Here is a 25470-nt window from a genome sequence, read left to right on the forward strand (position 1 = left end):
TCATGACTAACTCTCAACTCGCGTGTGCTCACACATTGGAACGTGTAACGCTTTGCTTGCTCATACGTTTACATTACTTTGTCAGTTGGGTTTCAAACTGAGACTCGTGAGGATCATCATTGTAAAACCGGTGTTAAATTTCATTAATCTCAGTATATTATTATTATTATCATTATTATCATTCTAATAACTATTTTAAGTGATTAAATTATTTAATCGGTAATTATCAATTACTAATCCCCAGTGTGATTAAAGTTTTGTCCTAAAAAACTTTTAGATTCTTTTTTATAAGTTTTTAAGAGTTTAAGATAAGAGGATATAACAAAATCGTGAGTACAATTGAAAGTAATATAAGTAGAGTGGATAAGGTGTGGGAGGCTTTTGTCGTGTACTTTAGCTATGAAAATATAAAAGTATAAAAGAGATGTATATATGTAGTATAAGAAATAAAAATTAATTGTAATATATACATGGTACAAAATGCTAATTTATTCTTAGGTTGTTGCACTTGGCAAAAATGTTAAGAATTATTCGTTAAGCAACAAATATAATGCGACGGTACCTTGGCCAAGTTCCATGACTCAATTCTGCATTTTTTTTTTTTTTTTTTAATATATCGGCATAACTCTAGTTTTTTTTAATACCGGATTTGATTACGCAATATCAGACACTGGCTGTAGATAGTTGTTATTGAAGATTGTATTATGCGAAAAAATCTTTGTAATTGCACTGTAAAAAATTAGCAGAGAGTGCGGACTGAATTGCTGTTTATTGAATCCCCGGGGAGTAAAATTTACTCTGAAAGAGAATTTATTTTAATATTAACTCCGAATCGGAGTGAGTGCAGATTGAAAAATTCAAACCACTCCGAAATTCCGAGTCGAAATATAATTCTGGTTTTAGACCTCATAAGAAAGATTTCAGGTTTACCTCAATTTATCCTCACCATTTTAAATTCATGATACTGAAATCAGCTGATGCCTAATAATTTTTTGATTTCTTTTTTAAACAATAAGATATAAAAAAAAAAATATTTGAAAAAATTGCACTTGTAGTTTTTTAAATTTTCTATATGTGCATATTTTTAGTTTTCGTTTTTTAGTAATTTGTTTGGTGAAAAAAAAAATCCAAAAATTAATAATTGCCAGCTGACTTAAAGATTATTAAAATTCATATAAATAAGAATTTGGACAAGTCTTATTTTGTGCGACTTTTAGGCATAAATAAGATTAACCTCACATATATTTCTTATGGATAAAACTAAAATGATGTTTACATCATGTATATTTCTTGTGTTTCAAATTTAAAGTAATTAATTTAATAAATAAAATAAAACTCCGGAATGAATTTGAATTTAAATAAAATTCGTAATCACTCCGAATTTTTTACAATCTGTTTATTTGTGAAAAAAATAATTTTTGAGTACGCGAACGAACGCAAGATGAGATCCGAAGTTTGTTAACAAAATGTATGTAAAAAAAAAAAATTTATTGTTCGAAATGAAAAAGTAAATTATGATAGATCAGGATGTTAACTTTTGAACTTTTTTAAAATGAAACAGTGTCTTCAATAAGAAGTCATAATGAGTAATAAAATAGAGTGTTAAGAAACTCTATTCGGTACAGTAGTTTAAGATATATGTTGCTGGTTTTTCTTATTCTTATTATTCTTCTTCTTCTTCGCTTTTTTACTTGTTTTTATTCTTCTTTTGTACTTTATTTTTTGTCTCTCTCCGTTGTACGCTGTAAGTTTCATCGACCTCGTGATGATTTCTTTGTTGAATGCTATGTACACAGCCATACGTATGTGTATATATATGTTCATAGATATATGTGCGTATATACACACACACATGATTTAAGATAGAAGAGAGGAAACCGGGAAAGTCCAATGGCCTTGTATGAAACACTTGGAGAATTCACACTAAAACATTATATTCACGTGAAAAGATGTCAATTTATGTTTAGCTATAAATATATAAACCTAAACTTTTATATTTATTTATTTTTGTTTTATAACTATTTTATTAAATAACCAGACTACGATAAATAATATATTTTCTGTGTTCAATTCGGTTTTCTGTATCAGAAATTTGTTTTTTTTTTTTTTTTTTTTATTATCATTATTATTAAAGACGTTTATAAAATGATAACTTTCAAATTTAATTATTTATAGAATAGTTCATTTGATTTTTAAAAAAATTTCAAAAATTATTCGATTAGACGCTTAATTTTTTTTATTAATTATTTTTTTATTTTTTTGTCATACATTGAAATTATCACAGAAATGTATCATCTTTTTTGTGCTCATATATATATTTGATTTTTTAAATATTTATTATTTAAGAAATTTTGTGACCTGTATTAATTTTTGTTGACTAAAAATAAATAAAAAAAAAATTTTCAGGTGTCCTGAATTTTATCAATGCTGATACTCGCGAATACAGAATATTCAAAAAAAAAATCAACACACGCTTAAGTTTGTTTTATTAGTCAATTTGAATTCCCTCGGGTGTTTTTTGTTCAGTATATCTCTATCAAGGTAAAAGATACGGAAAATCTGATAAAATTATTAGGGTCTACTAAAAGACCGTTGTTTCCGATAGAAAAAACAAAAATTAACAAAATTAATCGAGCAGTTATTCTGAAAATTCGAATAAATGTGATTGAAAAAATTTATTTTTTTTTTTTTATGATAATTCACTTTATTTAGCTAAATTTAAATTTATTTATAAAATTGGCTTTTCCTCTTATTGACTTTTAAAAAACAATCAAAGCTTCAAAAATATAGGAATTCACGTCATTCAGTTTGATTAATTTAATAATGACATAGCTGTCAAAAAATTTCCTTACACTCGTAACAACTTATATATACTATGTACATAAATATAAAATATAAATTTTTGAATTGTGTTGAGAAATTGGTATGGAAGTATTGAATAACGATATTTTTGAATACTATTAATATTTTGATATGATTATGACAAATGTTTCTCAAAAGTCAATTAAATTTTGAATACATCAATAGTATCAATAATTTTTCAGCACCTTGTATCTATTATTGCTTATCACTTGGATTGTATTATCGATTGTATTTAGAGGTTGATAACACAGTTCAAAGATTTAATAATATGAGTAAAAATATATCGCGTTACTAATTCCAAAGGGAAATACATTTATTAGCTCTTTTAACTTTAGGAAGCTTCTGGTATAATTTTTAAGGGAGTACAATTTTTTATTAAAAAAAAAAAAAATTAAATGCCAAAAAAACAATTTCAAAATTTTTTATTTTAATTTTGACACTAAAGCGAAAAGAGCGAATAAATATATGTCTTTTTGGAATCAGTAATGCGATATATATAAAGTATAAATTTTTGAATAGTGTTGAGAAGAAGGTATGCTAATAATAAATAATGAGAAATGTTATGAATACTTTAAATATTTCAATGTGATCTCGACAAAAAGTTTCTCAGTCAATTGAAAATTTAAATTTTTCACTAATAATCAATAATGCACAGCATTTATTCTGTCATTGCTTATCACTAGGACTGTACTATCGATCTTAATCAAAAATTGATAACACAGTTCAAAGATTAAATAATATGACTAAAAAAATACATGCAATGATTAGTTAATACAACTGACCAAGGAATTATTGAAATAATAATAATTGAAGTTTCATTTACACGGAAAAGATGATGCACAAAATTTTAATAGTTTGTAGTTTATTTTCGACTCGAAATTAGTATATTCGATATTAATATCAAACACGGATCATTATGTATATTACAAAATGGCGATTATTTGTATTAAAATTTGATACACAGAAGAGCAAAATTTTTAATTTCGTATATTAAAATTAATATGAAAAAGAATCGATAATTCGGGATTTACAGTTATTACTATTCGAATAAACACAGAAAAATTTTTAAAATGAGGAACCGAAAAATTAGTAAACGTACATATCAATATATAAAGATCTAGTATACGAATTTTTCATTTTATTATTTGCCACTTATTCGATATATGTATATAATAAATTAATTTATAATAACGAATAAATAACATTTTTTATTAATTATTAGTCAATGGGATAGAATTTATAAAATAAGAGTTTAAAATTTTCGGTATTTTTATGAGCATCAAAATCAGTATCTAGTATACTAATTTTTCATTTTATTATTTATCACTTATTCGATTTATGTATATTGTAAATTAATTTATAATGATGAATAAATGATATTTTAAGCTAATAATTGATCAGTGACATCGAATTTATAAAATAAAAGTTTGTAACTTTTGAAATTTTCGGCTGGAAAAATCAGTATCTAAGCTACCAATTGTTAATTTGACCAATCATTACTTTTTAATAGATTATGCCATAAATTAATTAACTTTCACTAATAAGTCACGTATTATACCCAAAAGTAATAATATTTAGTTACTTTTTGAAATAATTGATAGTAATTTTTTGAAATCTACAAAAATTAGTAAACTACTTTGCATTAAGCACAAAATAGTACTAATTATTGATAACAGATTCCACTTTTTACTATTATTTATTAATTTCTAATATTCTGTCTTTTCCGTGTAAATTTAGTTCAATAATCGAAATTCAATTTAGTGTTTGAAATAGTGTAATATAAAATGTATTAGAACTTCTGAGTCATGATCGGTTTCAATTTCAAAATTGTTTGGCAAACAATGCGATCACCAAAGTTGTAACCGGATCTCAAACAGTCTTTGTTTAAACTTCGATACATATTAAGATTCGAGTGAAACTTATCATAAAATAAAGCTCAAATATTTTAAATTTAATTATCAAGTAAATAAAACAAGGACAATTAATAATAAGTATTAATTTCACAGTTAATTACTAATGATTATTGTTTCATTTAAAAAATTATAGAATTAAACAATCAAATACTCAATTATAAAGTTTGATTGTATAAACAGATTCGATTTGACTCGTTGAAAGTATATGTATATCAGTAATTAAGAAAGTTTACGATGGAAAATCTTTATTCAACTCGAACCTCTCCGTTGATCATTAAGGATAAGAAAAAAAAAAAAATTAAACAAAAAGTATCGGAAGAGTTTATGTTATTATTCATCGGGAATAATTTTATTGCGCGCCATTGAGTTTTCTGTAAAGTTTATGTTTATACTTTGCGCAATAACTTCTCTGTAACTTTAAGTTATAACATGTAATCACTGTGACAAGTATCACACCAACAACTTCACTTTTACATTATATTATATATTACATTGCATTACAACTCTCATTTCAAATATAACTTCAGACGCAAGACAGAAACAGACGCTTGAGAGATCAACTTTAGTTATGAGTATAAAAAAATATGAAATAATAAAAAAATAAGATGTAATATAATACGAAATTACATAAAAAGTATTTACGTTTGTAAAATAAAAAAACCTGCGTGACAATATTATATAAAATATGGCACAAACTGTAGTAATGACGTCAACAGTTAAAGAGAAAAATGTTAGTACGTTATATATATATATATATACATATATATACATATATATGTATATATATAAGGTAGGGTGTAAGGGATGTTTTTAGGTGGCAGGTGTTCACATATACCTTCCTGTCACACACAACTTTCCCTTTTATATATAAATATATATATGTGTACAATATATATGTTTGTATATAAGCACAATAATACATTTCGCTTCAAATAATTTTTACCTATGGGTCTCCAACACTTTTTTGTGAACCTTCTAGCAGTTCACAACGTCCATTTACAACTGGAAAAGTTTTATTTATCATTTTTATTATAATATATTTAAGGTATAAAATAATATGAGATGAAATATTTAAAAAATGAGTACAAGTTGAAGTGAATAAAATTTTTAATAAATTATTACACAGTCGAGAGTACTGTTTTTTTTTTAAATTTATTTTTTAATGTTTCATTTAAAGTTCTTGAAATGTGTTTTCATTTATTTGTCACGCTAAATAAGTAAAAAATATTCTCGTGTTTCTACTGTGCAAAATTAAACGATTCAATTTTTATCTTACATTTGCAACTCCTAAAAAAAAAAAAAAGTATAATAAAGAGATAAATTTCATAAAAAAAAAAAATATTTGCTTTTAATTTTATAATGAACATTTTTTTTATCATACGCGGCTATACACGATTTTAATGAAAAAAATAGATTTTTATTGATAGATTAATTTGAACAGTAAACAAAAAAAAAAACAGCTTTTGATAATTTGATTTTAAAATAAATGTTTGGTTTTAATTTTTTAAAGGTTTTTTTTTTATTATTATTAAATTTACTGACGTGATAAAATAATTGATTAATATTTCCGACAAACATATCTAGTGTAAATAAAAAATGTTTGCTCTGTTGTTCTAGTGATCGCGATCAATAGCTCATTTTTTTACAATAGAGTAGAAAATAAAAGTAAAGTGTGTGTACGAATTATTGAACAATTGGTGAAAAATAGTAGTTTGTGAATTCAATCAAGGTTACATTTATTGTATTGATTATTGAGGATGATTATTGGTGAGTCATGAAAAATAATTTGCAAACGCAAGTATTTTCTTTCATTAATATTGAGGTCAAACAATGTGACAAGAACTCCACCCGCAGAAGGACAAAGAAGTATTCACATAAAAAGATGTATTACTCTGCAATTGCTCTCTACGTTTTCTGCATGTCATATATATTTGTATATCCTTATATATATACATAGTAACTTAAAGAGAACCGACGTGAATACGTGACTAGATTTTAAAAAAGAGATAAAAGTCAACAGTCTTATTTACTAAAATATTCATTGGAATATTATTCATTCATCATTTAATATATATATATATAGATATAAATATCTGATATCAAATTTATCCTTAATCTTACATATCATACATAATAACACGACATAAAATTTATCTTTTAATGTAAATCAGCACAAATAAAATTTTAGTTAGAAAAATTTTTTTTTGCAATTTGAAATTTTCTGCATGGAAAAAAACAGAATATTGGAAATTAATAAATAATAGTAAAAAGTGGAATCTGTTATCAATAATTTGTACTATTACGTGCTTAATGCAAAGTAGTTTACTAATTTTTGTAGATTTCGAAAAACTACTATCAATTATTTCAAAAAATAACTAAATATTATTACTTTTAGGTATAATACGTGACTTATTAGTGAAAGTTAATTAATTTATCGCATAATCTATTAAAAAGTAATGATTGGTCAAATTAACGATTGCTATCTTAGATACTGATTTTTCCAGCTGAAAATTCCAAAAGTTACAAACTTTTATTTTATAAATTCGATGTCACTGATCAATTATTAGCTTAAAATATCATTTATTCATCATTATAAATTAATTTACAATATACATAAATCGAATAAGTGATAAATAATAAAATTAAAAATTAGTATACTAGATACTGATTTTGTTGCTCATAAAAATACCGAAAATTTTCAACTCTTATTTTATAAATTCTATCCCATTGACTAATAATTAATATAAAATGTTATTTATTCGTTATTATAAATTAATTTATTATATACATATATCGAATAAGTGGTAAATAATAAAATGAAAAATTCGTATACTAGATCTTTATATATTAATATGTACGTTTACTAATTTTTCGGTTCCTCATTTTTTAAATTTTTCTCTATTTATTCAAATAGTAATAACTGTATTTACCAATTTATCAATTCTTTTTCATATTAATTTTAATAAACGAAATTAAAAATTTTGCTCTTCTGTGTATCAAATTTTAATACAAATAATCACCATTTTGTAATATATATAATGATCCTAGTTTGATATTAGTTTTGAATATCTTAATTTTAAGTCGAAAATAAACTACAATTAAAATTACGAGCATCATTTTTTTCCATGTGCAATTCGTTTAAATAAAAATATTTTTATTGACAAATGTTTCCAATTTACCCCAGCTTTGATTGCCACAAATTGCAAAATTTTTGGAATATCATCCGAGATGATTTATATTCCTTCTGAAGTCTAAATTAAAATAAAATGATTCAGCGAATAAAATATTTTAAAATCCCCCATATTATTATTAATTTCCAAACGCTGCCATTTTTCCGCCTCATAATATCTCATAGCCAAGGATTAAAGCCACTTGTAGACGATTGTCAAAATTTATATGTTGATTTTGTCAGTAATAGAATAATTCGCACAAAGCACAAAGTATTGCATCAAAGGTTAATAATTCAACGGATAACTGAGTGTAATTTGACGTAATTTCCTTTATGAGAATCGTTACAAGCATAACGATATTACTGGTTAATTCACATTTATTCACGCCCATAAGAACGCCCGCATGATTGAGTATATTTGTGTGTCTCTTTAATGATATGTTTTAGCTGTAGTTGCGTGCTACCCTGATTACAACCATATATATATATATATATATATAAACATAAATATTAATATACATATATGGACTATTGCAGACTCGGTCACGACACAACACCCGTTTGTATATATTTTTTTTTTCCTCCTTTTTTTACAAACCCGTGGCAACAAAACAATTACCTCTCGTTTTCTTTTCCTATTTTTTATCCAGCTTGTTTTTATATTTTATTTTATTTTTTACCGTTCTGGAGACATGTCTGACCCAGTTCCATGAACGCGCTAGTTACCGACTTTGCCAAAGAGTACTTAAGGGATATATGTCAAAGAGATCCTGGAAGTAGATTAAAATATTTTTCCCATGTCGTACAGAGTGACTTAAAGCTCAAGTAGAGCTCTAGTCATTTTTCTAATAACCGGTGTATACCATATATTTTTATTTATATATTTTATTTTAATATCATGTACTTAACTCTCGCATACATGACGCAATAAATATACGATGCTATTTTTTATATACGATTTTAATATTCAAGTACTTATATGTATATAAAAATATATATAAAAAAATAACAAAGCATATTTTCTTTTTGTACATGAGTATCATGTTAAGTAGAAATGAATTTTTAATTCAATAATACGCATGATAAGAATTAAAAATTAAAAAAATAAAATACTGATGTAAAAATAAAAATTAATTAAACAATTAAGTTTTTTTTATGTCAAGTAATTTATTTCTTCTTGCGAAGAGAGTTTACAGTTTAGTTGTTTTATGTTATATTAACTTTTTTTTGTATTTTAAATGCTTTACAATTGTTTAATAAAAAAAAACACTACTCAGAAAAGTTAATTAATTTTTTATCTAATTATGTAACATTTAGCTTATTTCTTAATTAATTAATTATTGAATGCGTATTTTTATTCTTTCCATATTGTTTTTCCTTAGAGTTGTTTTTTTTTATTATACTTACTTTTGTTTCTGAATATAACCACTCATACTCCAAAATGAATAGTCTGTATGTTCAACTACTTTAGCTGTTCTTTCAAAGAACTTTGAGTAATTTAAAACCTCAGTGCTTGGTTAAATTTATTTTACGTGGATGGAAAGTAGTTAGGGATTAAAAAAAAAATAATAAATAATAAAATAAAAATAACATTTTTTAGCTCATAAAATTACAAATTAAATTAATAACGTTTTGTTAATTGCAATAAAATATATCATTTCATTTTTTTAACATTCAACATTTGTTATATTTCACACCATCACACATAAAAAAAAAAAAAAAAATTTACAGGTGTTTTTAAAAAACTTTTAATTTGATGAAAGAAATTTTAATCTTAAATTAATAAATCAATAGCTATTAATTTATTACCACTAATGGTCGAAGGTGATTAAAAATACATTAAATGGGTATTAGTAATGCCGTCACTCTTATCAATCTTGATTGTATTTAGTTACAAAAAAAAAGTTTAAAAAAAACTGTTTTAATTCCCTGGCGAATTCGAATTACGGTAAATTACCGGAATTTATGGTCTCGGAAATAATTACGGTATCGTACGGTAAATTATGATATTTCGAAGTGAATGTAGGAGATTTTACGATAAAAGTATGGGGGTTATGACAAAAGCGCGGTATTTTTATCGTAAAATTGCGGTAAGATAGCAAAATTTGGTCGGAAAATTGCGGCAAGCCTGCAGTATTTTACAGATAAGTAGAGTATTGCACTGAAAACATAAAGAAGCATAGGTACTTACGGTAAAAATACCGCAAATAAAGGTAAATTACCGTATTTCGCCGTAAAGAATAATAAACTACGGCAAAACGGGCCGTAAAAACACCGTCTTTACTGGAAATTATGACAGAAATGTAGTAAATTGCGATAAATTGCCGCATTCTATTGTAATTAACCATAAATTATCATAAACTGCGGCAGAGTTGCCGTAGAAACGTCGTCTTTTAGAAAAATTGTGGCAGAAATGCAGTAAAATTGCGGTAATTTATCGAATTCTGCTGCGGTTCGCAATAAATTACCTCAAACTACGGAAATTTTACCGCCCTTTACGGTAAATTACGGAATAATGTAGTAAATTACGGTAATTTCCCGTGATTCGGATTCACCAGGGAAAAAATTGATATTCACTTATTTTTGATTATTGATTATGAATCGATAGAAAATTTACGAAAAAAATTGGGAGTGAATTCGGATTTTATTTAAATCTGAATTCACTGAGAGTTTCCGAATTTTTAAAAAGATGACTCCGAACACGTTGTACACGGAGAGAAAATTATGGTAACAATTACAATATATTATGGGAATGGTTCCCATAATGTATGATAACTGGGTTTTTTGAAATGTTGATTATAGGAACGGCACCCATATATATTATGGTAATCATTCCTATAATTATGGGTATAATTCCCATATGGTATCGGAATAGTTCCTATGGAATTATGGTAATGGTTACTATAATATTATAGTTATCGTTACCATAATATTATGGGAATGGTTACCATAATATTATGGGAATGATTACCATACATTATGGCAATGATTACCATAATATTATGGTAATCATTACCATAATATTATGGTTATGTTTATCATAATATTCATAGAATAATTTCCATAATATTATAGGAATAATTACCATACACACTTAGGAACCATTACAATGTGGTTATATAATTGGTTACTATTTGCTTATGGGAACTATTCTTATGAGTATGGTAACCATTACAATGATTCTTTCACATGTGATATGGGAACTATTACCATAATATTATGGTAACTATTACCATAATATTATGGTTATGTTTACCATAATATTATAGTAATAGTTGACATATACACTTAGGAACCATTACAATGTGGTTATAGGATTGGTTACTATTTGCTTATGGGAACTATTCCTATAAGTATGGTAATCATTACCATGATTCTTTCATATTCGATACAGGAACTGTTACCATAATGATAGGAATTGTTATCATATTTATCGAAACCTTCCCAGAAAGTATGGGTCTATATCCCATAATCCCAAGTAATCATTACCATGACAGTATGGGATATTTCATAAACGTACTAGGAACAGTTACTATAATTTTTTCTCCGTGTAACTATGAAGCTTGTTTTTCTATCGAAGTGATTTCAGAGTGATTTGCATTTCATTTAACTCTGATCCAGAGTTTCAATATTTAAATAAACTCTTTTTCGGAGCAAATTTTAGTAGATTAAATGAAAAAATCAGTCACCCGATCCGCATTCACACCAACTTTAATCCGCTTTGACTCTAAATTTTTTACAGTGTAATAGTTTATTATATTGGATGATTGTAAGTGACAGACAAATAACAAGTAATTTATTACAAAGTCATTGACCTTTTTATGTAGCATAAAATAATTTGAGATTTAATCATATGGACACACGATTAAATATGATAAAAGTTTTAGTTATATTTTCATGATCGCGTGTTGCATTCAATGAACTCAAAGTACAGAATATATATAACATAACATAATAATAATAAAAGTCGTGTTACGTTATGGATTATCGAAATGAAAGAGTTTGAAAGTGGAAAATAAGTCATGTTTAATATCTCAAAGTCTCATGGTCACATTTACTCGCTTCAAACTGAAACGTGACATTTATATAAATTCTCGAACAAATAGATATTGGGTTTATGTGTGAATCATGTATGTAATCGTGTGCGAAAGTGTGGGTAAGAGTGTGGATGTAATTTTAAAAGAATATTGATAATATCAACACAACTACGGGCGGTAGACTCTAAAGCGAAGAGTATATATAGACAAGACTATCAATTCCAATTCTCTCCGGATAACAGTGATTAAAGTAATAGTGTATAAAGCTTACAATAGGTATCAAAACAAAGAAGCCTATATGTTACAATATAAACGGATATTAAATTATATGATAAAAGATTTACTTTTTCCTTTTTTAATCTCAAATTTATAGAATTTTTTGTCTTAATCTAATAAAGACAATTTGATTAAATTTGATATATATATTACTTTATACATGGAAAAAAATGATGCTCAAAATTTTAATAGTTTGTAGTTTGTTTGATTCAAAATTAGTATGTTCGATACTAATATCAAACCAGGATCAATATATATATTACAAAATGGTGATTATTTGTATTAAAATTTGATACACAGAAGAGCAAAATTTTTAATTTCATTTATTAAAATTAATATGAATAAGAATTGATAAATTGGTAATTAAAGTTATTACTATTTAAATAAATATAGAAAAATTTTAAAAATGAGGAACCGGAAAATTAGTAAACGTGCATATTAATATATAAAGATCTAGTATACGAATTTTTCATTTTATTATTTACCACTTATTCGATATATGTATATAATAAATTAATTTATAATAACGAATAAATAACATTTTTTATTAATTATTAGTCAATGGGATAGAATTTATAAAATAAGAGTTTAAAATTTCGGTATTTTTATGAGCAACAAAATCAGTATCTAGTATACTAATTTTTAATTTTATTATTTATCACTTATTCGATTTATGTATATTGTAAATTAATTTATAATGATGAATAAATGATATTTTGAGCTAATAATTGATCAGTGACATCGAATTTATAAAATAAAAGTTTGTAACTTTTGAAATTTTCGGCTGGAAAAATCAGTATCTAAGCTACCAATTGTTAATTTGACCAATCATTACTTTTTAATAGATTATGCCATAAATTAATTAACTTTCACTAATAAGTCACGTATTATACCTAAAAGTAATAATATTTAGTTACTTTTTGAAATAATTGTTAGTAGTTTTTCGAAATCTATAAAAATTAGTAAACTACTTTGCATTAAGCACATAATAGTACTAATGATTGATAACAGATTCCATATTTTACTGTTATTTATTAATTTTTAATATTGTTTTTTCCATGTATATATATATATATATATATATATATATATATATATATATATATATTTTTTATTGGAAATCTATCTTTCAGAAATATAATTTTGTCTGATAATTTTGCTAATATTTTGCGTTGAATTTTCTTCACAACTTTTAATTAAATAAAATTTATAAAATTAACGAGAAATACAAGCTAGACAAAAATGCTTTAATCCGGGTATGGCATAAAATAAATAATTAAAAAAAAATTTTAATTACACATAAAAAAAATGTCTTTTGTAATTTTTTTTGCGGTGAATTTTACAGCGAGTAATACCCGTAAAATTGATGATAAAATAAATATTCCACGAATTTCTGGCTAACGAGTAAATCTCCAGAGAAAATTATAAAAAAAGTTTGAATAATAAAAAAAACATAAACGATACGTCGATCGCCGGGATGTCTTTTGCCGCTGGCTCATTTATCAATAAATAATTCACATAAAACTGGTGGATCCGTCACGAAGATAAGGTCCTATCTATCTATTTATATATATATATATATATATATATATATATATATATATATATATACATATATGTGTATATATAGATAGATATCGGAAGAGCCCGAGAACGTCAATATCACGGATTAGCCGTTGCAGTAGTGACAGAATAGAGACACATAGAGAATAAACGAACAGCAATGCATACCGCAGTAGCAACAAAACATAAAATAAAATAGTACATACACAAAAGTCTAGTTGTCTATGAATTAAAATAAAAATAAAAGTACCGAGGGAAATGTCAAACGAAGTGTCAATTAAAATTTAATGAATTGAACCGGGTAAAAAAAAAAATTTTTCATCAATTTAATTTTGTTCGAGTGTTTCGAAAATTTATTAAATAAAAAGACAACAAAATAGGTTGCTATGAAACTGGATAAGTCACGCAGGTGCACAATCGCGTGAGCATATATGAACTTGTTATATGTATACATGTTGGTAGAGTTTGTTCAATGCTGCATCGATCGTAGCTTCCTTTTCCGCTTCTCGGTTTTAGCAATTCTTGCCAAGATAAAAGTAGTACATGGTCCACCATCTTACGACGATTTACCATGTCTTCCTCAAAAGTTATCGTGGTCCTTATACACGCGTCCTTGCGCGCCCTTTCTTAATCTCAAAGATACCTACAATACCTCAGTGCTCGTCTTGTATACTTGGTATTGATGTTACGTAAAGTAGTAGTCGTCGTCGTTTAGTAATAATAATAGTAGTAAAGCAATTTACCAGCACTAATATAAGGAGTTTAGACTAGGAATAGTATAGCAGTAGTGCAATTACTCGGTGTCCTAGTACCATCCACGCACACTCGACTAGTAGTTGAATCGCGCGCCTGTCCGGACCAACAATCCACAGGAGATACTCGTATCCTGGTATAGTGCTACTACTGAGATACAGATTAAATCACAGCTGGGAATCTAAAATCGATAGCAACTCCAAAGTAATTATTAGCCGATTAAGAGACATCTTCAAAATATACGATGAGAATGTTCATCATGATCCTTGTTACGTTGAATTGGACAGAGTGAGCAGTTTATCGGAGGATAAATTGGATTTAACGTTTATACAGTAGACATTGCTTTTGTGGATTACAGATAATAGTGAAGGAGACGGCAAGAGGAGAGACAAAACTGAGTCTACCAATGGTGATTGTCATCAGGAGATCAAAGTAACTGGCTCTCGTTGTTTCGATATATTTAATTCGATAAAACGTATTATTTTATTCAAAATGGGCTGCTGTGGATGTGGAGATGACGATACTGCTAAAATAGAACCTGGGGTAAAAAATATTTATTATTCATATTTTAATTTAATAATTTATTTAAACTGATTCATTTTGCAATCGATTTTTTAAAAATTTAATTATAAATTAACTTGAGAAATTTTTTATTATTTATATAATAATTAAATTACTTAACAAAGTTACTTTGCTTTTTTTTTAGATTGATTAAATTAATTTTTAAAATGACTTAAAATTAATTTTCTATATAACTGTTATATTTTTTAAATTAATTATATTTTTTTAGATTTTTTTTTTTTAAGCTGAAGCTTTTAAATTAAATATACGAATTTAAAATGAATGTAAATATATTTACTATAAGATTCATTTAAATAATTCATTTATTCATTAGTATTTTAGTGTAAAAAATGTAAAAAAAAAATTAATTAAATTTTATTATTTAATGGCTGTCAATTGGGAATTAAAATTTTAAGCATTTTACTTTTCCGCATTTAGTTGACCTTAATTACGAGGCTACTAGCCGAATATATTTTTATATTTATTCAAATTTATTGATTTAATGTCTGTATTTATTAAATTTAAATTTGAAATATTTAAATATTTAATTGGACCTGAAATGACCATTAAAAAATATTTATATAACTTAATAATTCCGAAACAATTGAATATGATTTAAAGCCAAAATATAAACATAGTAAATACGAATTATCTATATTAAATCAATTGTTTAACCACAAAATGAAATATCTAACAGAATTAATATTGAATAAATATAATAAATTATTAAACAATAGCAATTAGTGATTGCGCATAATTATAATATTACAAGGATCAACATGGTAACGAGACAGCAGCCTACGTCGGTTGGTTTATTCATGATCATCAAATATTTACTAGCAATTTCATTTCTAATTGTGACCTGTTGGATATATCAATAACCAGAATCATCTATACTACAATTGCTCTGCTCATTTATTAATCTCATTATTTTTTTATATTTTCAGAGCCCAGAACGAGAGTCATCATTTTCAGAAGTCCAAGTTTTTGCTAAAAATCGTTCTTGCACAGATCTACCGGCACTTTTAATTCTTCTTCTTATTATCGCTGGTTATGTAAATTATTTATTTGTTTATTTATTTAAGGCCATTCTCAGAAAACTTCCCCCTCCCCCACTTTTTTAAAATATCTAATGACCGTATTAAATTTTGATAAATAATTTTTGAAAAATTAAAGCATTAATTTAAAAAAAAACGCAGTTACAATTTCGTGAAGATAATTTTTAAAAAAAAATATTTTTTTGACATCAATTAGCAGTTAAAGGAATTTTGTAAAATAAATTTCAGTAAAATCTTTGTCAATTACAATTCGAATTTTCAAATTTTTTAGGCTAAAATTTATTTACCAAATTTCGTTTAACTTTTAGTTGATAAATGTCAGTAATTTTTTTAAAAAATAGCCGCCACTGTCTGAGAATGTCCTGAAAAAATTATTCAATCGCAATTATAAATAATTACGTACTTTATTTTTAATTACAGGGATATTTTGTAAGTGCAGCAGTAAAAAAAGGTGATCCTTTTCGACTTTGGAATGGATATGATGACTGTGCTAATGTTTGTGGTCGCATTACAAGTAGAGAATCGAATCCAGAGTTTTCATGTAAAGGCGCTGACTTGAGAAAATTCGGGTTATTATTTTTTTTTTTTAAATTACCAGGCTTACAATAAAATAAAAACAAACAAAAAATTCTTGTAAGACTTTCTTCAGTAATTATCAATTAATAGTTTTGTTTGTTTATCATTAAATATAGTTATCACTACGCTGAATTTGGGATAGACGGAGTAAAGTCTCGCAAGTGCATTGAAAGTTGCGATAACTTGGGAAATGAAACGTAAGTTAGTTTATATTTTTATAAAATAATTGGAATAAAAAAACATTATATATCTTTATGGATTAATAATTTTTTTAGCATACGATTTTTGAATCGCTGCATCGTTAAAAGTAGTGGAAATAATCCTGCAAACGCTTTAATAAATAATCTGGGTGTTAAAAATTTTTTTAACGTAAGTTACTTTATTAATATTTATTTTATATCCAATAATATACCTATAGTAATTAGTATATATTAATTTAATTAACATTACATACCAATAATAATTAATTAATATTTATTGCTAAAAAATATTTTGAATATTTAATAAAAAAATAAATTGACATTGATTGAAAATATAAGAGAAAAAAATATGAATATTTATGTTGATAAATATTAAACAATAATGAATTTATTTGAATGTAAATTTTAAATGCAAACAATCATTGACTTTTTAATGGCATTATCAGAAAACAATGTGGGATTAAAAATAAAAACTAAAACAATATTTTTTATTTTTAAAAATAAGTATATTAAAAAATTACTGTCAATTAAAAACGCAATTTCACGTTGACAATACGATTACAGGAAGCCGCAAATGATTTGAATATTGCATGGAGAGAATTGATTTACCTGCTATTAATTGCTCTCGGTAGGTAATTGATTTAAAATATGCATCAATTACTATTTAATTTTAAATAATAACGTATATCTATGTATGTTATTATTCAAAATCCAACGTTAACAGTGATAATAATCTATACATATTTTTTAAATTTTTAATATCCGGAATTCATGTGCAGCATCATCCCTCTGTATTCTGATTGCTTTCCGATACATCGTACAATACGTCATATTCATTGTTCTAAGTGGTGCAGTTGTCATCTCCATTGCTGGGACAATTTATCTCTGGTATAATATCCGATGTCTTTTCAATATTCCACTTTACAATAATAACTCCCACTGGGAGTCGCATTAATATTGCCTGATGATAAACAGCAATCAGTACACATTTCATATTATTATTATTGCAGGTTGCTGTGGCACTTTGAAAGAAAAGACGTTATGTCTGGTAAAATAGACGAAGAAGAAGGGCATGTAAGAGCATATTTAGTATATGCTATTTTAATGTCAATAGTTGCTGTTGTAACGCTTCTGGTAGTACTTGTTATGCGAAGAAGAATAGCTCTTGTTTCTCAATTATTCAAAGAAACCGGTAAAGCCATTTATTCAATGCCTGGACTATTGTTGCAGCCAATATATGTATGTAAATTTTTATATTATTTTTTCCACACCTCAAGCGCACGGGCTGTTTGTGTCTTATACAGAATAAAAATAATTTCTTGGTGGAAAAATTTTTAATTGTCGAGCAAAAAATTTTTTTTGTCGAGAAAATTTTTTTCTTCAATTTACGATACAAAATATTTCTTGCGAAAAAATTATTTTTTTTTTTTTTAAATCATCTCTACACTTTTTTAATTATAAATTGTATACTAGTACAAAGATAATTTATTAAGGAGTAATTTCGACCTGGTATTAAGTCAATTCATTATTTCATTGATTTAAAATTAAATTTTTTAATCCAAGAAACCAGTGCGTCAATTTTCCTGTTTGAATCTTTGAAAGCATGATAACTTTAAAAAAAGTACAATGAATACGCATAATTTTTAGCTCTGTAACTTTTGTCGCAAGAACCTTTTTTAAAAATTATACTGAAGTTAGCCGACGTCTAATAATTTTTTTGTTTTTTTTTTAGACAATAAATTATTTCTAAAAAAATATTTGAAAAAATTGCACCTGTAGTTTTTTAAATTTTCTACACATGCATATTTTTAGTTTTTTCTTTTTTTTTGTAATTGATCTGTTAAAAAAAAACAATTCGAAAATTGTTAATTGTCTTATAACCAGAATCATCCCTTTTGAAAATAATTATTAAAATCCTTGTTGTTTAATGGTAATTAATGAAAAACTTAAAACCAGTAATTCATTAAAAATTGAGCTGTCATTATTAATTTTAATTTTTTCTGCCAGTAATTACCGGTAGCAGTATTAGTGTGGCAGTAGGATTAAAAAAGGGAAATTGACATTTACGAAAAAAAGCCAAAATATTTTAAAAAATTTTAAATAATAAAAAAAAGTGATAAAAACATATAATAATACTAAGAATTATTATGAGTGATTGAGGTGTGCATTTTTGGATTTTCCATTTTTTTTTTTTTTTTTTTTTTTTTTTTTTTTTTTTCTCATCACCACAATTTATTTATTTACAAGGGTTATTTTTTTCTCTTTATTTTTAGACTTATATTATCATCAGCGCTTCACTTATCGGTTGGCTTTACGTGATGCTGTGGATTGAAAGTGCCGGTGATCTTTATAAAAATAAAAAAGGCCATTTTCATTATAAAAAAAATGGTTTACTTGAAGTATAAAAACTACTTACTGTCTATTAAATAGTAATATTAATAAATTAATAAATAAATAAATGAATAAAAATTTAACAGGGCGCAAGATGGTACAATATCTTCATGTATTTCATTATGATGCAATTTTACCTCGGTTGTCAGCACATGATCGTAGCTGGTGCAGTTGCACGTTGGTTTTTCACGAGGTAATTTAATTATAAATAATATTTTAATTAGTATAATTAATATTTATCCAGTAAATCCTTGACCTTAAGTTAAATATTTAACATGTACGCTCAAATTTATTATTCAAAATTAATTAACAGTAGTTAATAACAAATTGTTTACTTTGTTTAAAGGGACAAAAAACATTTGTCGATGCCAGTAACACGTAGTACATGTTCATTAATACGTCATCATCTTGGTACTGTTGCATTTGGTTCGCTGATTATCGGCTTTGTTTCATTTCTAAGAGCTATTTTTGCTTATACAGCGAAATATCTTCAAAAATATGACAATGCATGGATGAGAGCTCTTTTATGTTGTTGTCATTGCTGCTTGTGGTGTTTAGAAAATGTCCTTAAATTTTTAACACGAAATGCTTACATCGAAACTGGTTAGTTTATATACTATATTAATACTTTTAAAAATACTCAACAATAATTTTTCAAATTTAAGATTCACAGAAAAAAAAAATTATTTTTTGACACAAGAAAAAATTAAAATTTTCGCGGGACTATAATAAATTTTTTTTCTAGCCCACAGAAAAGTTTTTCTCGCCTCAATGAAATTTTTTATTTGAATTTGTAATGCGAAAAATTTATTGGGGCGAGTGAAAATTTTTTACGCTAAGAAATTATTTTTTTCTGTGTACTTTCTAAAAGTGAATTATCGAAATTAAATTGCAAATATTGAATTTCACTAATTCAAAGTGACAGTGGTACCAGTTTTTGAAATAAGTAATATGACCATCACTCTAAGTGAATAATGAATATTCAATCATATTCAATAATTCAGTTTTAGATAACAAAATAATGTGTCACGTTGTCGATTCCGCTGTATATTTTGTTAACAAAATTATTTTAAAACATAATTTATTTATCTTTGTATTGATTTAGTGGACCAGTTATTTTAAAATTACTAAATGATTCAAGAAAAAGTCAACAGAGACTGAACTTTTAATTCATATTACATGAATGGTGAAAAATATATATTTGTGCCAATACACAAATTCATAAATGAATTTCAGCTTTTAATTTATAATTTAATAACATTTATTTTAGACAGTACTGTCACTTTGCCGAGTATTTAATTATTATTTTTTTTTTTTTTTTTTTTTTTCATTTATTTTATTTTTGATTATAAAAATCAAATTAAAGTTTAATTATCTCACAACCAAAAATAAATTTTTTTGACCTTTTTTGTGGTATAAAAATTTATAAAAAATAATTTTAAAATTAACTTTGAACTGAAAAAAAAATTTTTGAAAAAACGTTGAATCTTATAATATTCAAACGTGACAACGAAACTTTTTTCAAATATTTTCTAAAAATTTGAAAACTCAAGAGTAAAATTAGTGACTTAATACAATTAAAATACAGTCAAATTAAATTTCAAAAATAGGGGCGGGGGGAGAAAAGCGTACTCAAAAAAATACTATGGTTTCGAGGACTCAAATACTCAAAATTTTTTGTTTTTAATGATATGCAAAGTAAATACAAAAAAATTTCGATTACCATTGAAACAAAAAAATTTTCACTTTGGCGGGCAAAATGGGGGTTCCCATAAAAAAGGCAAAAATAAAATATTTCTGCATATTAAATAAAATTGATTAAATTAAATTTTTTGTGAGCAATTTATATAAAGAAACATTTCATTTTACACAATTTTTGGATGCGATAGAAAAAAAAAATTTTGTTGGTTTTTATCATAAATCAAAAGCCATCAATATATTTTGACTGAAACTCGATTTTTGAAAAAGTTTAACAAATAATATTCAAAATAATTCTCAATTATGTTTACAAAATTGGAATAATATTGGAATGTTTAAAAAACATTTAAAAAATAAAATTTTGGGAAGATCGTTTAAAAAAAAGTCCGTCGTCTTACGTTTCAAAGTTCAAAATAGCACTTTTTTCACGGGTATTATGATAAATTTGAGTGGTATTACTTAATAAAATAGGCAATTAAAGTGAATCATATTAATATGAACAGTATATTACAAGTAAATCACAATACTAATCAGCTTATTTACTAAGATGCCTATAAATACTCCAATTAGTATCAAGTTAATGAGAATTGCCTGGAAATTTGATTCGAAAACGATATTTGACCAATTAAAAAACAATTATAGTTAATTATAATAATAATAATAACAATAATAATAATAATAACGAAAAAAAAAGTATATATATATATAAATGATTATTTCAGCTATTTACGGTTGCAATTTATGTGCTGGAGGTAAAAAAGCATTCCGAGCACTCACGGACAATATATTACGAGTAGCAGCTATTAATAGTGTTGGAGATTTCGTATTATTCTTGGGTAAAGTACTCGTTGTTGCGCTTACTGTTGTTGCCGGTGTTTATTTGATTCAGGTAAAGAAAATAATTTTTTGTTGTTATTTATTTATATCTGATATCTAATTATTGATTTATTGGTTTTTTTAATCAAGAGAAAAGATGGATTGCGGCATCCTTGGGTACCAATAGCTCTTGGTGGACTATTTGCTCTTCTCATTGCACATTGTTTCATTTCAATTTATGAGGTAACCCGTTTTTATATATATTCTTTATACTTTCCGTATCAATCTCTTTTTCGATTGTTTATAAATCAACTCTATTGAATTTAACTCTCATTCGTATTAAAATATAGATGAATCCATTTTTTTTAATAAATACCTTCCTTTCATACTTTAGTATGAATTACATAAATAATAAATTTAATCGTATGACAGCTACAAATTTATTTTTAACTAAAAATATTATTTAATTTCCTTCGATTTAAGATATTAAAAATTTACAACTTTATATCTTTGTATTATTTTTTAAAAAAAGTCATTCTGTTTTTCTATACTTGAAAACTTGGTGGATTATTTATATTTAAATTGACGTAAAATTATATTAAATTTTTTTTATTATTTGAATTTAAATGAAATTTTGTTGTAAGTTGAAAATGGGAATTGAATTTCAAGTGACTACGGATTTTATTCAAATCCACATTCACTCCGATTCGGATTTTTAATTTTAAATTAAACTCCTCTTCAAGTGAATTTTACTCCAAAAAAATTAAACAATTAAACAATCGTGCTTAGCATTCACGCCAGATTTAATCCGCATTCACTCCGTATATTTTTGAACGCAGAAGTGAAATATTAATTAGATAAGATAAAAATATACAACAAATGACATTTAAAATTACTTCCATTTTAAATACTTGTGAATTTTTTTATAAAATATCTTGTTATAAAAATTTAAATATCAACGTTTGAATTAAATATCATATCAATTATTAGATTTAAAATTTATATCTTTAAATTTTTTAAAAAAGTCATTATCTTTTTCTATACTTTAAAAACTTCATGGGTTATTTATACTTTAATTGACTGTCTGATTGGTCAAATTATAGAATTTTTTTTTTTTAAATTTGAATTCAAATATTGTATTATATAGGTGAATTATTTATTTTAAAAAATAAAAATATATGACAGATGTCATTTGAAAATAATAATAATAATCTTCCATATTAAATATTTATGAGTTTTTAAGTGAAATATCTTGTCATAAGGTTATAAATTTTAACATTTAAATTTAATATCAAAACAATTTTTAGATTAAAATCAATTTTCACAAATTATTAAAAATTATACACAATTCTGTTGAATATTTTTAGATGCTACCATTAATGTTCGATAAAAGTTTCAGCAGGTGTAATTAGTATCAATAATTTATAATAAACTAATAAAAGAAAGTATCTCTTATCAAAAATTTTATATTTCACATCTTTATTGAGAGCACTAAAGCTTAATTAAAAATTAATATTCTAATCAACTTAATGTTTTTATTTTACTAAAGGTAATTACGATTTTATCTTATATATTACCTGAGTAAATAATTACATGGCATTCATGTATACTATTATTTAACACCAGCTATAATGTACAATACGTGATAATGAAAAAGATAAATTTCAAAATATAAAATATAATCCTGAAGTTAGCCGACGTCTAATAACTTTTTCATTTTTTTCAAAATGATAAATTATAAAAAAAAAAAAAAAAAAAATGCGCCTGTAGTTTTTTTCATTTTCTACATGTGCATATTTTTATTTTTTTTTTTGTCGTTGATTGAAAAAACAATCCAAAAGTTGTTAATTCTCTAGTAACTTTAGGGTCGTAAAATATAATACTTCGAATTGAGGGTAATCTTGACATGCCACCCACTTTTTTTAAAAATTCAATGGCTCAACTGTCAAACTGTATTAAAATTTATGAGTATGAATGGAGCGAATATGAGACAATTTATAAATTTTAAATAAATAAGTAACAGTTTTTTAATCCTGGCTTATTTTTAATCCGGGTTTTAATTATTATTGCTAGTATATCTATATACTATCAATATATATTGCCCCTGAATTAATTAATTAAAATAGTAAAATGGAAAAAAATGCGCGTACTGATTTTTAAATTATCAAAATACGCATTTTTTAATTTTTATTCTTAAACTTTATTTATTAATTTATTGAAAAATTTTTAAAATTCACACTCTTAAGATTTTAATTAATTAAAGCATTAATTTCATTAATAGTTTCACCGAGAAATTTGTTTATTAAATTTCAGCCCAAAAAATTTTAAAATTCGAATTATAAAGTTAATATAAAGATTTTGTTCAAATTTCGTATAATTCTCAATTGATGTCAACTGTGTCATTTTTTTTTTTTAATTAATTAATAAAATTTTAATACCGAAATCGCAGTTTAAATTGAATATTTTTAAAAAGTGAAGAGTATTCTCAAGGAAAAATTCAACCCGATATTTTTAAAAAAATTAATTTTCTACATTTTCTGTTGACAAAAAAAATTTCCTTAGGATCTGATAAGAATTATGAGTCCTGTCAATATTATGTCAAAATTTTCTAACTGTAGTCCGAATACACATACAATGATTCAATTTCTATTAAATTTTCTAAAAAGATATTTACAGTTTTATAACTGTAGCAGACAATAGAGAGAATTCATTTATTTGATTAATTAATCTGTCAATTTCAGATGATCATCGATACGATATTTATATGCTTCTGCGAAGATTGCTCGCGAAATGATGGAATAAGCCGTCCGTATTATATGAGTCGTGGTTTGATGGTAAGTAAATTTTTAAAAAATCAATACTTATCCATTAGCCGCCTGATAAATTATTCAATTAAAAAATGATATTATTTATTTCAGGAGTTTGTTGAAAATAGTAAAGAGGCTTTAAAAAAGCTTTAAATACTCCGTGTTCTTCATAAAGTGCTTCTATTTCAAAATATAATTATTTATTTAACATTTAAATAATTAATAGAGTAAAGACTGAAAATATAAATATATTTTTGTCTGCATTTGCTGTGGAATTCAAATAACACGTATTACCAAAGCACAATCTCCAATTAATTGAGTGATGCGTCTAAATATTCTAAAAATATTTAAATATTTATGATGTTGGTCTTTTTTTTTAAGACAACATTTTTTAATGTAATGTCTTAATACAGACAGTAAAAGTAAAAAGAAAAAATATATATTATATATATTTATATTTCTAACTCTATCGTACACAGAAAAATTTATTGGCGCAAAAAAAAATTTCATTTGAATTGAAAAAAAAATTTTTCGCGCGCTTACAAAAATTTGTCTCTCCTCAAGAAAATTTTTGTTTTCAATTAAAATTGAAAAAAATTTTCTACGGCAAATAAAAATTTTCTTGAAGTAAAGATTTTTTGCACCAAGAAATTTTATTTTCTGCGTATAAATTCCATATATAAATTATGTACTGTAGACTAGATTTACTTTAGACTTGTTTACTCATTTACAATTATTTATATTGATTATTTATCAATAATTATCTATTACAATTAAAATTTTTTATTAA

General features: G+C 25.0%; 1 protein-coding gene across 4 annotated transcripts; it reads left to right on the forward strand.

The window, feature by feature from the left end:
- LOC103578139 (choline transporter-like protein 1) lies at positions 1 to 25341 on the forward strand. Of its 4 annotated transcripts, none has more exons than XM_008559107.2 (16): positions 1 to 329; positions 14932 to 15116; positions 16082 to 16189; positions 16613 to 16761; positions 16885 to 16965; positions 17044 to 17137; positions 17533 to 17596; positions 17748 to 17856; positions 17979 to 18207; positions 19242 to 19367; positions 19446 to 19552; positions 19706 to 19962; positions 21780 to 21946; positions 22024 to 22116; positions 24615 to 24707; positions 24792 to 25340. In XM_008559107.2, the coding sequence occupies exons 2-16, from the start codon at positions 15066 to 15068 to the stop codon at positions 24831 to 24833; spliced, it is 1770 nt and encodes a 589-aa protein (XP_008557329.1). In that variant the 5' UTR covers positions 1 to 329; positions 14932 to 15065; the 3' UTR covers positions 24834 to 25340. The 4 variants fall into 4 exon arrangements, with proteins under 4 accessions (XP_008557329.1, XP_053593866.1, XP_053593865.1 ...); XM_053737891.1 differs by having other exon boundaries at positions 1 to 219; XM_053737890.1 differs by lacking the exon at positions 1 to 329 and adding an exon at positions 6518 to 6542 and having other exon boundaries at positions 24792 to 25341.
- Positions 25342 to 25470: the final 129 nt, after the last annotated feature.

Source organism: Microplitis demolitor, chromosome 4 (genome assembly GCF_026212275.2).
Source record: "Microplitis demolitor isolate Queensland-Clemson2020A chromosome 4, iyMicDemo2.1a, whole genome shotgun sequence".
In the NCBI taxonomy this organism is placed as follows: Eukaryota; Metazoa; Arthropoda; class Insecta; order Hymenoptera; family Braconidae; genus Microplitis; species Microplitis demolitor.

Bases quoted from the DNA above. Each gene is read 5' to 3' on its own strand.
- LOC103578139 (XM_053737890.1), top strand. The intron at 16,762-16,884 runs GTTATTATTTTT...CATTAAATATAG, and splicing joins GCTGACTTGAGAAAATTCGG to TTATCACTACGCTGAATTTG. The intron at 19,963-21,779 runs GTTAGTTTATAT...TGATTATTTCAG, and splicing joins AAATGCTTACATCGAAACTG to CTATTTACGGTTGCAATTTA.